Consider the following 15,670-nt stretch of genomic DNA (forward strand, 5'->3'; position numbering starts at 1 on the left):
GGGGTGTACAATCCCGGGGGGGCTGTGGGCGTCGCCAAGGGGGGGGGGGGGGGGGGAAGCAGTGGGAGATGGGATGCGCTGTTGAGGAACACCCCTCTCTTCTCCCAGGAAAGACCTGCGAGGCTTCTGAACGCCTGCGTGAAGAGGTCCTGAGCACCGGACCACTTCCCTGCCCTGTTCCCGGGCGCAGAGCTGCCCACCGAGCGGCTGGACGCGGTCTTCATGCTCCCTGCGGAGCTGTTGGAGAGGCAGGCCAAGAGGGAGGTGAAGGAGGCCGTCAGCCCCGTCCTCCCAGCAAGGAGTGCCGCAGGGGTGAATGGGGAACGCCAAGCGGCGAAGAGCACGGTGTCGACGCTCTGGTCACCCTCTGACATGACTCGCAAGGAGGAACAGGCTTACAACGCTGCGGTACTGGGTAGGCTGGGTTGGGCTGTGGGTTGTGGGGTTTCTCTGGTGCCATCCCAGCATCTTGTGGCCCGACGGGATCCTGAGCCATGACGCCCCTTGTGAAGGCAATTGCCTACGGTACAGCATCTTGGTGTCCTCTTACTCACCTCGGCATCACGGCACCCATGCACCTTCCCTGTCATCCAATCAGGCTCCAGCGATGAGCTCCTGGCCAGGCAGCTGGAGGGGACGGAGTCTGCTTCAGGCCTCCGGAAGCGAGGCTCGGCAGCAGCTGGACTACAAGCGTCGCACCTGCGACCCAAAGCAAAGTCAAGTGCCCACAGACCCCCGAAATGATGGAGTGATGCGAAAAGAGGATGTACTGGTGAATTATTATTCACCTTGTGACTTGAGAGATGGGAGTGTTGTCAGGAGACCCTGACCGTGCACTATGATTACCTACACTTGAGCTGTTCAGATATGGGCTGCTGAAAATCGTACTCGAGCTCAACACACCTCTGAGGCCCTGTGGCAGCTTCTCCAGGAGCGACAGGAGCCCACCTGAGTACTATTTTACACAAAGGTTATCATGATGAGGCCGGAGTTTGAGAGTATCCTTGACTCCTTCAAGTGGTATGCAAATGATGGAGTATATCTTGAGCATGAGTGGCAGAATGAAGGGGTGTTGCGTGATGTACACAAAGAATGGCACCTTGCAAGCATGTAGGCTACTGAGAGAAACAGAGGGCTATGAGCGAGTCCAGCTTCTTGCATGGGAAAGCGCAAAAGTGATGAGGGTTTTAAAGGGAATGTCAGATCAGTTGCCGCCCTCCACGCCGAGATGTTTGGCGAGCTGCGGCAAAGATGAATAGGGAGGACATGGGTTGCGTGATGCAATGCATTCATGTCGATGGCCTCCTCACATCCCCTTCATCCTTCCCCCTCCACTCACCTTGATGAAGACCTCTTCCAGGGTGGCATTGGCGATGCCCCAGTCCAGGATGGTGAGGTGGGCAGCGGCTGTGGTCATAGCCTCAAAAACTCCCGCCAGGGTCACGTCAGACACTGGGAGCTCATACTTCCGCGTGCCAGCCAGGGAGTAGGTCTGTCGGGCATTCGGGCTCATGGAGAGGACCAGTCTGTGGGCAGACTCTCCCTCCTCCGCTGGCGTCATGATTGTGAAGACCTGTGTCGGTTTGAGGAGAGAGACAGGTGATGGCCATGCGGGCTCCTCCCAAGCTGAGAATGCGGGTGGCCTCCATAGGACCCCTGGATCACCGCTTCCATCCCCACATGCGCCCACGACCCCATACCAGCTCACATAGTATCCCCCAAATCGAGTGGTCAGGTCCTTGGGGGTGCCGAGGCAAACGAGCTGCCCATCCACAAATATGCCCAGCCTGTCACAGAGGATGTTTGCCTCCTCCATGCTGCGGGCATGGGAAGGGGCGGCCAAGAGGGGGTGGAGGTATCAAACAGCCATGCGGTGACACAGGGCCATGGCCAAGTGGAAAAGAGTACGACCCTTGAGACCTAAACTGTACCTGTGGGTGGTGAGCACGATGCCCCTTCCTTCCTTTCCTTCCTTGACCACGTCCCACAGATTGTGCCGGGATGCAGGGTCCAGGCCCTGTGGGCCGTGATGTGGCAGGAAAGTGTGACTAGAAACTCAGTGACCAATACTATGTTGATGCAGTGGGACACCGTCATGTAGGAACGCTCGAGAACTGTTTACCGTTGAAGGTTCATCGAGGTAGACGACAACGGGCGAACCGATGAAGGAGATGGCGACAGACAGGCGGCGCTTCATGCCGCCAGAGTACGACAGCACCTGTGGGTGGTAGGATTGGTGGGTGTGGAAGCCAAGCTCCCCGGGAGAAGCTGGATATGTGTTTGCATGCCCGGCCACTCTCACCCCTGATTAGAAAAATTGAAGCATGCAGCTGAACACTCAAGGCGACAGCCCGCAGTGCAGATCCATACCTGCTTCTCTCCCACTCGGCCGTGTAACAGGTTCACAGAAGCCAAGGACTTGATGATGGCAGTCTCCAGGTCCTCTCCCTGTAATGTGGAGGCACGGGTAGATTAGAGCAGGACACTTCCTGGGGACCTCGCAGCACAGTTACTCCCTTGGTCACCCCAAAGCTTCAGCACTTGTTCATCCTATGTCACTCACCTTCAGGCCCTTGAGGCGACCGTAGAATGACAGGTGCTGCCTGGCTGTCAGCTGCTCCCACAACAAATTATCCTGGAAGGGGCCGGCAGGATTATGATGAACCAATGTCCAAACCAGAAACATGCTGGGCTTGAGTGACTGCAACCCTAAGGAATTTTACACCCTCCTTGCCTGTGGACACACTCCCATGATGGAGTGAATGGGCCTCATGCCGTTCCGGGTGTCGTGGCCTTCCACGATCACAGAGCCTGCAATGTTGGGGCATGTGTGAGGAGCATTGGCGGGCGACAGGGACCTGGGATGAGCTCTCCAAGCTTACTTACTGCAGCATGCTGAAACATGACAGCCAGCGCCCGCGTGATTACCGTGTGTGGCTGTGAGGAATCCGGTGAGGATGTTGACGGTTGTGCTCTTCCCGGCCCCGTTTGGGCCTAGCAGACCAAAGCACTCGCCGCGTTCCACAGCCATGGTCAGCCCCTTGACTGCGGCCAAACGCCTTTGCGTGGGAAGGAGGTGTGTGTGTGTGTGTGTTGAAGGAGGGCTGACCTGTGCTTGCAAGCCTCCAAGCAGCTCAGCCCCTCGTTTGCAAATATGTGCACCACAAGTCTCCACCCCAGCACCTACTTGTTGCCACCAACAGCTGGGAAAATCTTGACGAGGGACTTGATCTGGATGCAGGCTTCATCGGCTCCACCATTCTCCACTCTTGCACGCTCGGCCTGCACATCCTCAGGCTCAACGATGACCTGGGGGGAGGGTGATTGGGATCTTTTCAAGGTTGAACGACTCAAGGGCCGAGCCCAGACTGGCAGAGTGAGTGAGATTTATCGAACAGAAATGACAAACAACCAATGCTGGCGGTACAGCGACTTATCAGCTGGACCACCGGAATCCCTGCATCACCTCGACTGCATCTGGCCCTGCTTTCGAGGGCTGCGGGCCGGCACGCTTGGAAAACCTTCCTCCCAAGAAAAACAACGGATGCTTGGTCACCCCAATGCCCGAGGGAATGACCTGTTCCAGGTACCTGCAAGGTGGCAATGACAAAGACAACTGAGCCAAAGGGCAAGAGCAGCGGCCGCATGAGGGAGGCTCTCAGGTGCCTAATGTCAAGAGATTGCTGCTACACGGCGAACACTTGTTACTCCCAAATTTGTCTCGCCTTGCCATGCATTTATCCAGGTACATTCCCTGTCAAACCCACCAAGCCCCCCAAAATCCTCACACTCACCATGCAAGCAGGAGGAAGACCACCCACTCCACTGCAAAGATGATGAGCACAGCGATAGAGCCGTTGCCTGGGTCGCTCAGGGTCGACCACTGGAGGCCCCTGGTGCTCTGCAAAGGAGGCAGGAGTGAGGAAGCGGGCGTGTTAGTGCTGCAGTCTGGTAACAATGTCGCCAGGTTGTGTTTCTTTTCTACATAACAGAAGCAATCGGCCCATCTCTATCAAACAGCAAACGCTCTGCCCCAAGCAACTTACACCCGGGCTGAAGGTTGCTCTGAAGGCGTACGCCCCCATCTCATAGAACCCTCGGTACAGAGCAAAGCCGGGAATCAGCTCCAGGAAGATGACCCTGCACAGAGCACACAGAGACATTGAGTGGTGGAAGCCCTCCTTGTCCCATTGTGAGAGCGGCAATGATACAAGCAGCTTGCCTTCACTTCAAAGGACGACGATGTTGGGGTTGCCTCTGTAAGTCAGACATATGGCATCCTCGAACAGTGTACGCAGGCACTCGTCACACCATGGCAACCCAGCCCGCACCATGTATCTCAACTCACCACCAGTGTCCGTTGTCGATGAAGCGGGAGAGGAGCAGGAAGCCAATGAGCCCCGTTCCAAAGATTAACAGGAAGGCAGTGACCACAGCCGTGCGGGAGGAGGTGAAGAGGGTGGAGAGTAGGAATGCGAAGCCAATGAGACAGTTGCACCAGAGGAAGTAGAAAACCTTGCATTAGATGGGGGGAAAGAGGGAGATAGTGAGTTGAAATGCTGTCTGCTGACATAGCACTTTCTCAAAGGCAGCATTGACATGTCCTGGATGGTCACAGTGCTGTCCCAGGCTATTCTAGTACTGAATCCTGGACATCAGTGCCCAACAAACCTTGCCCCCCCCCCCTCCCCCCCCTAAACTCACGACTGTGTAGCTGTATGATGTGAGCCTGAAGATGGGAAGGTCCACGGCCCAGCCCATGCCCACGAGGATCATGGAGAAGAGGAAGTTCATGATGAAGAACCATGTGTACTGGATCAGCCTGCGGCGTTTTGGGAGAGGGGGGGATGGTTGACAAGGTTGTGATTCCCTTTCTGCTTAAAAGGTCTAAGAGAGGAAGCTTGGGTGCACGGGCATATCAGGGATAGATAACACTACATGCGGCAAGACATCCCAAACTCCTTGCACAGCCGTCTTGAAGCACAGAAGCCAGAGCTCGGCCCAGGCCACCCACCAGTAAGCACCATCCCCGAGTCCATGCATCTTCATCATGGTCCTCAGCCTGTTGAAGAGAGGAGGCAGTGCTCGTATGTGGGGGATTGGTAAGAAAAAGGATGGGCAGCTGCACACAGGCTAGGACACTACAATCTCCAGGGGCAGTGCCATCCTCATCACTGGCACTCGCTCACCTCTTCTCCTTCTCATAGACGAGGGTCAGCAGCATTGTGGGCAGGAGCAGCTGGCTCAGCCAGACAAAGAAGAGTGGACCCAGGAGGGTGGAAATGCTAACGGTGAGGCGCGTCACATCCTGAGCACATGGCAATGGACGGTGAGTAGAAAGGGGGGGCACCAGAATGTGCCGCAAGTGGCCTTGACCCGCCCTGCTGGGAGTGTTGCCTGCCATCCAGTGACGGCTTGAAAGCACCAAACATATTCGATCATATTGCTTCAAAGCTTGTGATCCCAGCCCCACCCTCACACACCTTGGGCATCTCCTGGAACCCTAGGAGGCGGGATTGGTACCCTGGTCCCAGCGCTCTTTGCAGGAAGGAGTTTGCAGCCAAGTTGATGCCCTGCAGGGAGTTGTGATGGACTGATTGGCCCCTGGTCAGTCACCTTCTCTAGGTTAAGCCAAATGAGTGGCAATCATTTCTCCCCAAGCGGCGCCCCCAACCCAACTTTACCCACCTGATTGACTCGTAGGAGGCTTGGAAAGGAGTTGTACACATCCACACGCCCGGTTCCATTGAACCACATCCTCACATTGTACTGCCCCGTCTCCACCGACGTGTTTTGAAAGTCCCAGGCCTGGGACACCTCGTAGTCCTCCTGCACCCGCCCGCCACACCGGATCTGGGCGGGATGGAGAGTGTGCGAGGCTGATGAGAGGTTAGGCTCCCCGTACAACCAGCCCAGGTCGTTGAAACTAGACTTTCTAAAGAGAGGACCGGGGGAGCAGAATGCATTGTATGGGGCAGGCTGCTGACCAGTCTGATGCAGCGTGCTTCCTGACCAGGAAGCAGCGGCGCCCTGACTTCCAGAATGCCAGCCCCACTCACCTGAGGGTAGCCGCAGTACAGGAACCTGTTGATGGCGGACGCATTGGCCTGCCACGCCGGCTCGCCCGTGACGGGGGAGATTGAGGGCACTGCCAGTCCCAGTCCCACTGCGTTGCTCAGCGCATCGAGTGAGGTGCCGAGCTGGTCTAGGAAGAGGGAAACGCTGGGGGAGCTGGCATTCCTCACCACAGCCGTCAGGCTGGCGTTGTACTGGGATTGGTGTTGAAGGATGGAACAGGTCAAGGGAGGATCGGCAAGCAGTTTGACTCGGAACCAAAAGAGGATGACGGCGCAGCAACCACCCTGACCAGCTTCCCCTGGACGGCACCCAGAAACAGACTCACATATCTGGTGGAGATGAGGGATGGCTCCACATAGTAGGTGGGAAAGAATCTGTTCCGATCTGACCCCAGGATGAGCCCCAGTTGGGATAGGCCAGACGCATAAATAGCTCCCTGTTGGGGGCGGAAGGCAGGCGAGGCATGTTTGAGACCTTATCCCTTCATACCTGGCTTTCTTAAAAAGTCCAGAAGCCATGGCACTGATGTTTGAGAGTATCACCTGGGCTGATCTGGCTTGGAAGACCAGCAGGAGTGCGCGGCCAGGGCCGCCTCACCCCACCCTCCGACTTCCCCTCTTTTCCACCAAAAGGGCTGACTTACCACGGCCAGGCCTTCCTGGAAGGTGGCTGCTGCAGCACCCTCCTCTGCAGGACTCGGCGCAGGATCGATAAAGAGCTCGTTGGCGAGCTGCTCTGAGGCGCCCCGCTCATCACCTGTGTACAGCATTGCAGCTGCGGGCCGCCAGGGCTCCGCGCGCCGCGCTGTCCTGGGGATCTGCATCAGCGCCGGCCATGTGCTCGGCTGCGGTACGGGGCAGTACATGGCCTGCGCCGCAGTACTGTACCCCAAGCCGCAACGAGACTCGTCGTATTCCTCGCAGTCCTCGTAGAACCGGCAGGCCGCTCCCTCTGTGTTATTCCGGCATGTGTACTGTCTTGATCCATTTGTACTGCAGCATCGCAGGCAGTAGCAGCCACACTGCAGGTGAGAAAGTTTTGGGAGGTCCATGCGGGGAGGAGAGGAACTCGTCAGCTGCTGATGGGGATAAACATGTGCCAGGAAGGCCCTGTGGGCCTCAATGTTAATAGTGCCTGCACCCGATCCCACAAACAGCACTTGAATATCCGGCAGTATGTCGTCATGCAATCTTCCAGGCACCCCCAAGCAGCATGAAGTGGGTATCGAAGGGGTAAAAAAGGCAAACCCACCTTGTACGTTGGTGTGTCGAGCGCATTATTGATGAGAGTTTCCAAGACAAACAGGATCACAAAAAAGAGCACAGGAGATATGATGAGCAAGGCATTGCTGCGCCTCTGTCTTCGCTGCTGGGCTACGTTCTTCAGGAACAAGGCAGTGGCTTGGGTTCGGAATGTCGTCTGCGCGGGGGTAGTGGGTGGCGTATGTCAAGCTTGGGCAGGCGGTCTGGCGCCCGAATTCAGTCATGAAGCTTCAAAAAGGACATCCGGGTCCTCAAAGTGAATTCTGACAGAAGGATGACCAAACGAAGGGGGAGCGATAGCCGCTCCAATACAAACCGACCTGGCGTCCTGTGGCACGAATCGCATCCGCCATCGTGAAACCGGGGCCGCACGAGAGGCGAGGGTTTCGCGGGGGACCACCGGCTGCGCTCACCTCCCTTTGCAACGAGCCTGTACGAATGCCGGGGCGCGATACTTGTGGGCATGCTGCGGACTTGACCGGCCCCGACTGTGCGATGTCAGTGTCCCTTACCTTCATGCTGCTTCTGTATGTTCCATGAGGATGTCGAAGCACGGGGGAGCTCCTGGCTGATCAGAGTCCTTGAATACTCATTACAACAATTGGGTGGAGGTTACATGCTCGTTAAACACTTTTCGCGCAGCTCCGTTTACCATGGCGATCGTGCGACCATTGCCAGCAGCGCGAGCTGCGCATGGCGGGAAATCCATGAACCTGCAAGGTCTCTTCTGCATGCTGACGTTGCGAATAAGCTTTCAAAAGCGAGGTCTACAAAAAAATAAGTCATGAAGGGAGTAGTGCAGTGGCTTTAGTGAAGTGGCGGGTGGGTGGGGATGAAAGAGATGTCTATGACACAAGCAAGCACATGGGCAGGACGTGAGAGGAGCCAGTGCCAAGGGTCTAGTTTCCTCCCTTGACGCCGAGTTCCTTGGCGAACTGCAGTGGAGAAGGAGGGCGAGGTCAGGTACTTGATATAATGTCCAGCAATCTAATTGTAATGCGTCAATGTCCCAGTAGCCAAGCTAGGGCAAGCCCCTTCGTACCTTGATGAAGACCTCTTCCAGTGTGGCATTGGCAATGCCCCAGTCCAGTATTGTGAGGTGATTGGAGGCAGCAGTCATCTCGTTGAAGACCACTGCTAGCGTCACATCTGCGACGGGCAGCTCATACTTTCTTGTCCCTGCCAACGCATATGTCTGACGAGCATTGGGACTCATGGACAGCACAAGCTTGTGGGCTGCCTCTCCTTGCTCGGGAGGGGTCATGATCGTGTACACCTGCCGGAGTCATGGTGGGTCGACGGGTGGGGGATGTACTTGTTGGCACAGGAGGCATGCAGAGCTCGCATCCGATGCAGATGACAAGGGTTTTGATGGAACCCCTGCCGTGCTGAACCTCAGATTCTGAATGAAAGGGCCAGCCATCTCAGAGGCAACCCCAATCTCACATAAAAGTCAGCATATCTGGAAGTCAGCTCCTGCGGGCTGCCGAGGCACACCAGCTGCCCGTCCACGAAAATGCCAAGCCTGTCACACAAGACCGTGGCCTCCTCCATACTGTGTTGGGAGGTGGAGGAAAGGGCGGAATGGGCAGGAACAGCAACATTGTACATGCCTGTGACAAGGCACTACCTGAAGCCAGAAGCACGGTCAGATGAGGGTCAGACCAAAGCGCCTCGTACCTGTGGGTGGTGAGCACGATGCCCCTTCCCTTCTTTCCTTCCTTGACCACATCCCAGAGGTTCTGGCGCGAGGCTGGGTCCAGTCCCTGTGCATTGGTGTCGTGGCGGGCGAAGGGGCGTCGAGGGGGTTGCAGAGGAGTAAAAAGAACACCTCAAGACACATGAGCATGGCCTTCAATGAGGGACAACACACCCACCGTCGAGGGTTCGTCCAGGTAGACGACAGCAGGTGAGCCCATAAAGGAAATCGCAACAGATAGGCGCCGCTTCATGCCGCCCGAATATGCTTGAACCTGCAGTAAGTTGGGTGGGCGGGCCCAGCAGTCAGGTCTTGAGCACTCTCTGCTGGATGCCTGGAGATTCATTCCACACAGTACAGCGGATCCCTGCACCTCACGCCACAGGATCACCGCAGCTACTTTTCGTGAACCCGCGACCATCCCTCACCTGCTTGTCCCCGACCCCCGAGTTGTACAGGTTGACGCTTTTCAGCGCAGCATCCACGGCCTCCTTGAGCTCCGTGCCCTGTGTTGGGTACAGGGGATGATGGAGCTGCTGGTACCCAGAGCTGAGTGTACCAAGGCAGCAACCCCTTGCATCCCTTTGACTGATAGCGCGACAGGACCGCAAGCGCACAGAGGGTGCATCGCCCACACACGGGGCCCCACCTTCAGGCCCTTCAGGCGGCCATAGAAGTCGAGATGCTGGCGGGCTGTGAGCTGCTCCCACAAGAGGTTGTCCTAGAAAGATGAGAGGGGCTCAGGGGCGTCAGAGGTGCTTTCAAGATCCAGTGCAGGTCCAAACATGGTCCGGGTGGGCTTAGGCACTGCCGCTGTCCCTGAATACAATTGCTTACCTGGGGGCAGACGCCCATGAGGGCGTGGATGGGCTTCATCCCATCCCGTAGGTCGTTGCCCTCCACCACGACGCTGCCTGCCACAGAAGGAAGGGCACATTCCGGGAGAGTCTCCGGTGAGGAGTTGGTCCAGATGCACACCATTGCAACCAAGGAATAATTTAACGGTGCCGGCATGGCGCGGAGCATTCATGCTCCCCAGGTCGGCAACCATAGCGTTGGTCTCGGCAGGCTCATGCAAGCATCGCAGCCCACCCCCCTGAGCCCATCTCATACAACACCCACCTCCATTGGCTGTGAGGAAGCCGGTGAGGATGTTTATGGTGGTGCTCTTTCCCGCCCCATTCGGACCTAGCAATCCGAAACATTCACCGCGCTCCACAGCCAGGGTCAGCCCCTTGACTGCGGCCAAACGCCTGTGCAGGGGTCCAGGGCGTGCGGCTGAGCAAGCCATGCCTTGCAATGTACAGGGGGATGAGCAAGAGCCCACCCCGACCTCCTGTGTCGGACCTGCCAGGCATCAGTTACTCCCTCTCCCGACCATGTAGGCACAAGCAGGCCCCATTCCTTCCGAGTCCACCCCAGATCATGCCCAACCACCCTCCTACTCACGGGTTTCCACCGGTGGGCGGGAAGATCTTGACCAAATCCTTGATCACGATAGACGAGCCGGCCGTGTCGCCGTCGCTGACACGCTGGCGCTCCGCACGCACGTCCTCAGGTTCCAGCGGCACCTGAAAAGGTGTCGGGGTACCGGCAATTGTGAGGTAGCATTGAGCGACGCTTCTACCTGCAATCTCCTGCAGTGCATATAAACTCCCCAGACCCTGTCTCCCTGAGTCGCTGCGATGCAGCTCCTCACCCGCCAGCACCCCTGGCGGCACCGTGCGCTACAAAATGCCAGCGTGCCATGCCCACCTGGACGACGTCCGTAGGGGTGCTCTGTGCGGCCAGGGACCTCTTGCGGAACTTCCCTCCCAGAAAGAAGAGCGGGTGTTTCGTGATGCCGACCCCAGACGGGATCACCTGCTCAAAGTACCTACATAGGGTGTCAGCGGATCAGGACATTGGGCAATGAGGTCTGCAGTCTGTCTGCTGGCAGAGGTGGCAGCATGCACGGCACAAACAGGCCTGATGGGCATGCCCTGCCCGTGGCTGGTCATTTGACGCTACAAGGACACTGCCACGAGCAGGCCACATCCCTCAAGATGTCAAGAGCACTGGTGGTGGGTAAGGACACAAGGGCACACCCTCTCCACCCAAGACCGCTCACCAGGCCAGGATGAGGAATACCACCCACTCCACAGCAAAGATGATGAGGACAGCTGTGGATCCATTGCCCGGATCGCTCAGGCTTGACCAAGACATCCCGCCAGAGTTCTGCAGCAGAGAAGACAGCGAGGTGGGTGGTGGGTGTGTCATTGCATGCAAGGAACAGAGCGAGAGGCGGGACCCCCATCTGACCTGCTGTGCACATGCTACCTGACCTAAACACAGACCACGGCAGCCCCGCCCCGGCCCTCCCAGTCAAACAAGCACCACCGCCCATACCACCAGCCACCAGCCGGGAAACTCCAATCCCACCTTGTATGCTCCCCTGAAGGCATACGTTCCCATCTCCCAGAGTCCTCTGAACAGCGCCCAGCCAGGAACGAGTTCCAAGAAGATCACCCTGGTGGTGAGTACGTTGGTAAGGATCGGAGGTCAGACGCATCGAGCTCAAAACAGGCTGGGCTGCCGGCCAGCCGGAATCAAGTGGAGGCCCCTGGGCTCGCCCTGCCCGTCCTCCGGCCTTGCGCGGTACCTCTTGCATGTGCATACGTCCCTCAGTCAATTGCAGATTCTATGAACCATCCTCCCACTCAGCAGTGCAGTCTCCCAACCCTCACCAACCAACAAAAGAGCCCAGCGCACCACCAATGACCCGACTGGATGAACTGGGTGAGGAGCAGGTAGCCAATCAGCCCCGTCGCAAAGGTGTAGAGGAAGGCCACCACCACGGCTGTCCGTGACGAGCGGAAGAAGGTGGAAAGCAAGAACGCAAAGGATATCAGGCAGTTGACCCACAGGAAGTAAAACACCTGTGCGACATCGGTGTGGTGTAGTGGAGGGGGTTTGTATGATGCGTGCATTAGATGCCACCCCTCGGGCTCATGATGAGCTTGTGTAAGGATCCATAATAGACATGCACACATGTCCACCGACCCCAACCTTGCTCACCACAAGGTAGCTGTAGCTGGTGAGGCGGAAGATGGCTAGGTCAACCGCTGTCCCAATCCCGATGAGCACCATGGAGTACAGGAAGTTGAGGATGAAGAACCAAACATACTGGATGATCCTGGGGGAGGGAGGTTGAGTGCGCGGCATAGGTCAAGCTGAGATGAAGAGGGGGTGCTCCGGTGTGTCAGTTCAGACAGCTCAAGTCTGAGGCAGAGGCACGAGAGAGGTGGTGCCAGCTCCCAAAATGCACACCTTCTGTCAACAGACTCTGTCTGTGGCCACCCCTCGCGCCACCAGCCTCACACCATGCACCCGTCCTCACCAGTATGCGCCGTCCCCCAGCCCATGCATCTTCATCATGGTCCTCAGCCTGGGTGGAAAGGGAGCGCACAAGCGTGCGGTCATGCACATGGCTGACACATCCAGATGGGTTCAGCCAGCGGCATCCGCTCCCCCATTCCAGCAACAAGGCACGTGCACGGCAACCAAGACCTAACCTCTCCTTCCACGCCAAAGATGGCCCCACCTCCTTACCTCATCTCCTTTTCATACACCAGACTGGCAAGCATAGTGGGGAGGAGCAGCTGAGCCAGCCAGACGAAGAAGAGTGGGCCCAGGAGGGCAGAGAAGTTCAGACTCAGGATGGTGGCGCCCTGCAGAGAGTGGTGGCAGGCCCGGGGTGGGAGAGGGCGCTGACAGGGCTGTTTTGGATCTCAACACAGTCCTGAGGTACACAACACGCAGAGGGGCCAGGCATCTGGTCAGGTGCTCACCTTGGGCATCTCCATCAGGCCCAGGAGCTGGGCCTGATAGTCTGGACCCAGGGCGGCTTGCAGGAAGGCGTTGGTCGCCAGGTTGATGCCCTGGATGAAGGGCAAGGAGGAAAGGGAGAGCTTCTTTGTTGTACTCACGGCAGGCCTCATACCAACGGCACTGAGATGGCAGACATGAAGCAGTGTTTGAGAGGAGCTGCGGTGCGGCGAGCCAAGGCACCGCGCTCTCCCCCCGATTGTCTGATGAGCAGAGCCAGAGGGGTGATGTCCCAGGGACACTCGCCCGCCATGCAAGGCAGGGTCACCAAGTGCCGTCCCTGTCATCTGGACCCCACCCCATCCAGACCGTACCACTACTCCCTGGCTCAAAAGGAAATCTCTAGGCCCCGCACCTGGTTCACGCGGACCAGGGTGGGCGGTGTCTGGTACACTCCATACCGACCCGTAGCATTGTACCACATGCGAGTGTTGAAGGTGCCCGAGGTGGTGGAGGTGTCCTGGAAGTCCCAGGCCTGGGAAATCTCGTTGAAGGCAAAGGTGTCGTTGCACCAGGCCTGGGAATGGAATGGTGAGAGGTTGGGGTGTCGCAGGAGATTGTCCATTCGTGACACTCGTTCGGAGACCCACAAGGCATACCAAGCGTCCCAGTCCAGGTTGCTCCTGTGTGAGCCACCAAGGCCGCCTGCAGGTCACTCCAACGCCAACACACGTCCATGATGGTCCCAGTCAAGCCCACCGGCGCGCATACCACCCAGAGGGCCGGTACTCAAAAACCCCATCTCCACAGAGCCCATTCCCAGCCACCCACCCGCGCGTATCCGCAGTACAGCATGCTGTTGATGGTGCTGTCGTTGGCCTCCCACACCGGCTCCCCCGTGGTCGGGGTGAAGGTGGGCGCCACCAGGCCGCCGCCCCCCAGCGAGTTGGCTGCGCCGGCGATCGCTGTGCCGAGCAGGTCTGCGGTGACGACAGCCGCCGGGGCTGCGGCGTCGGCCACCATCATGTACATGCTGGCGTTGTACTGTGGAAATCAGGAGGGGGGTGGGGGGCGAGGGAGATGAGTGGGCGCGTGCCTCCATGCAAGGGCTGCGGCGAGCAGTGATGGCGGCGTGGCCGAGCTCAGCCATGCAAGTGGATCTGCGGCCATGACAGGGCTGGCCCCCAAGCACTCTTGCCACCACCCACACCCTCTCCTCGGAGTGTGTTGATCTTTGCTTAGGCACGTCCCTGCCTAGACCGTGCCCCCCCCCTCATCATCTCCACTCCAACCTCCGCTAGGTCCCATCACCCCATCTCTCCCCCCCCAACCCCCCTATGTCCTCCGCGTCCACCCACATCCTCAGCGTTCTCTCCCTGCAGGAAGCCCGGCTCGAGGTAGTAAGTCATGAAGTCGGTCACCGGGCGCCAGGTTCCCAGCGTCAGCCCCAGCTGGGACAGGCCCGAGGCATAGATGGTGCCCGCCGCCTCCCCCGCCGCCAGCGTGGCCTGCGCCGCGGCGCGCTCCGCGGCGCTAGGCGCGCCGTCGCCGAACAGTCCGCCGGCCAGCTGCGCGGCGGCCGCCGCATCCTGCCCCGTGTACAGCATGGCGGCCGCGGGGCGCCAGGGCTCAGCGCGGCGCCGCGTCAGCGGCACCTGCATCAGCGCCGGCCAGGTGGGCGGGTACGGCACCGCGCAATACCCTGCCTGCCCGTTGACCGAGTACTCCACGCCGCAGCGAGAGTCGTCGTACGCCTGGCAGTCGTCGGACTGCTGGCATGGGTCGGCGGCGGAGTTGGTGCGGCAAGTGGTCGTGCCCGCGGCGTCCGTCCGGCAGCAGGACAGGCAGTAGCAGCCGCACTGCGTGGTTGAAATTTGGGAGGTTGGGGGTGTGACAGGAGGCTCAGTGCGCTGTGTGTCCAGAACAGAGTACACACCGGCACCAGCGAGCGAGGGAGAGATCGACGCATCCTCCTCACCCTGCTTGCCGCTGCGCTCCCCTGTGACCCACAGGGCAGGGAGTACCACCCAAGCACACACCCTGCACCCCACCTGGTTATCGCGGGATGAGAGTGCATTGTTGATTACCCGCTGCAGCACGTAGAGCAGGATGCAGAAGATGACCGGGTACAGGATGAGGATGATGTTGGTGCGGCGCTGCCGGCGCTGCTGCGCCGCATTCTTTATGAAGAGCGCGCGCGCCTGGGTGCCAAACGTGGTCTGCAAGTGGTGGGGATGGTGGTCGTTTGGGGCATCAGTGCTCGTGTCAACATCCGCAGTGTGAGCTCCTACGACTTGCCCACTGAGCTTCAAGACGCCACAAGGATCCCCAAATGGAACACTGGAATACATTACATCAGTGTACAAGAGGGGCAGAGGCGGGGACACCCCTCCCCTGCAGGACTGTGCTGGCTGCAGTGGCATCCCTCACGAACCCCATCTGAGACCGGTGGGCGCATGGGGACAGTCCCGAACCCGGCTCAGGCAGATTACCACCGGAACCGCGCCTCCAAAGAAACCTGCTCGGTGTCCTGAATGAACACACTCACATGTTTGGGGGGTGCCGCGGTGGACATGGGGACCGCACGCCTCCACACCCTGGAGTGCGGTGTCTCAGAATGATCCGTGGTTGAGCGCGGAAGGTTAACGAACCTCCTCTATTCTCTACCGTGCCCCGATCGGTACCGTGCTGGCGCCCAATCAGATCGCAGCCCACGATATATCAGTTGGGCGTTGAAAAGAGAGCCCCTGCTCCTGAGTGGGTGCCGCCTGAATAACTCCTTGGGAAAGCGAAGGCAGGCGGAGGGTGCGAGCCTCGCCGCAGA

The 15,670-nt window shown here is 58.6% G+C and overlaps 1 protein-coding gene across 1 annotated transcript; it reads right to left on the bottom strand.

Annotated features, from left to right (window-relative positions):
• Positions 1–1,204: 1,204 nt before the first annotated feature.
• F751_1115 (ABC transporter A family member 8) lies at positions 1,205–15,421 on the bottom strand (the record flags this gene model as incomplete). The annotated part of the gene is made up of 40 exons (XM_011397987.1): positions 1,205–1,240; positions 1,340–1,492; positions 1,709–1,817; positions 1,932–2,017; positions 2,123–2,218; positions 2,371–2,448; positions 2,747–2,811; positions 2,929–3,059; positions 3,188–3,309; positions 3,818–3,901; positions 4,047–4,140; positions 4,349–4,515; positions 4,705–4,822; positions 5,190–5,308; positions 5,484–5,573; positions 5,689–5,853; positions 6,060–6,269; positions 6,404–6,514; positions 8,383–8,616; positions 8,787–8,895; positions 9,021–9,106; positions 9,218–9,313; positions 9,468–9,545; positions 9,689–9,760; positions 9,877–9,953; positions 10,162–10,292; positions 10,489–10,610; positions 10,795–10,915; positions 11,150–11,256; positions 11,461–11,548; positions 11,791–11,957; positions 12,097–12,214; positions 12,419–12,466; positions 12,631–12,749; positions 12,870–12,959; positions 13,262–13,423; positions 13,678–13,890; positions 14,205–14,705; positions 14,898–15,065; positions 15,395–15,421. 40 exons carry the CDS (start codon positions 15,419–15,421, stop codon positions 1,205–1,207), a joined length of 4,968 nt encoding a protein of 1,655 aa, XP_011396289.1.
• Between the last annotated feature and the right edge of the window lie 249 nt (positions 15,422–15,670).

The sequence above is a fragment of the Auxenochlorella protothecoides genome (genome assembly GCF_000733215.1).
Source record: "Auxenochlorella protothecoides strain 0710 unplaced genomic scaffold scaffold122, whole genome shotgun sequence".
In the NCBI taxonomy this organism is placed as follows: domain Eukaryota; kingdom Viridiplantae; phylum Chlorophyta; class Trebouxiophyceae; order Chlorellales; family Chlorellaceae; genus Auxenochlorella; species Auxenochlorella protothecoides.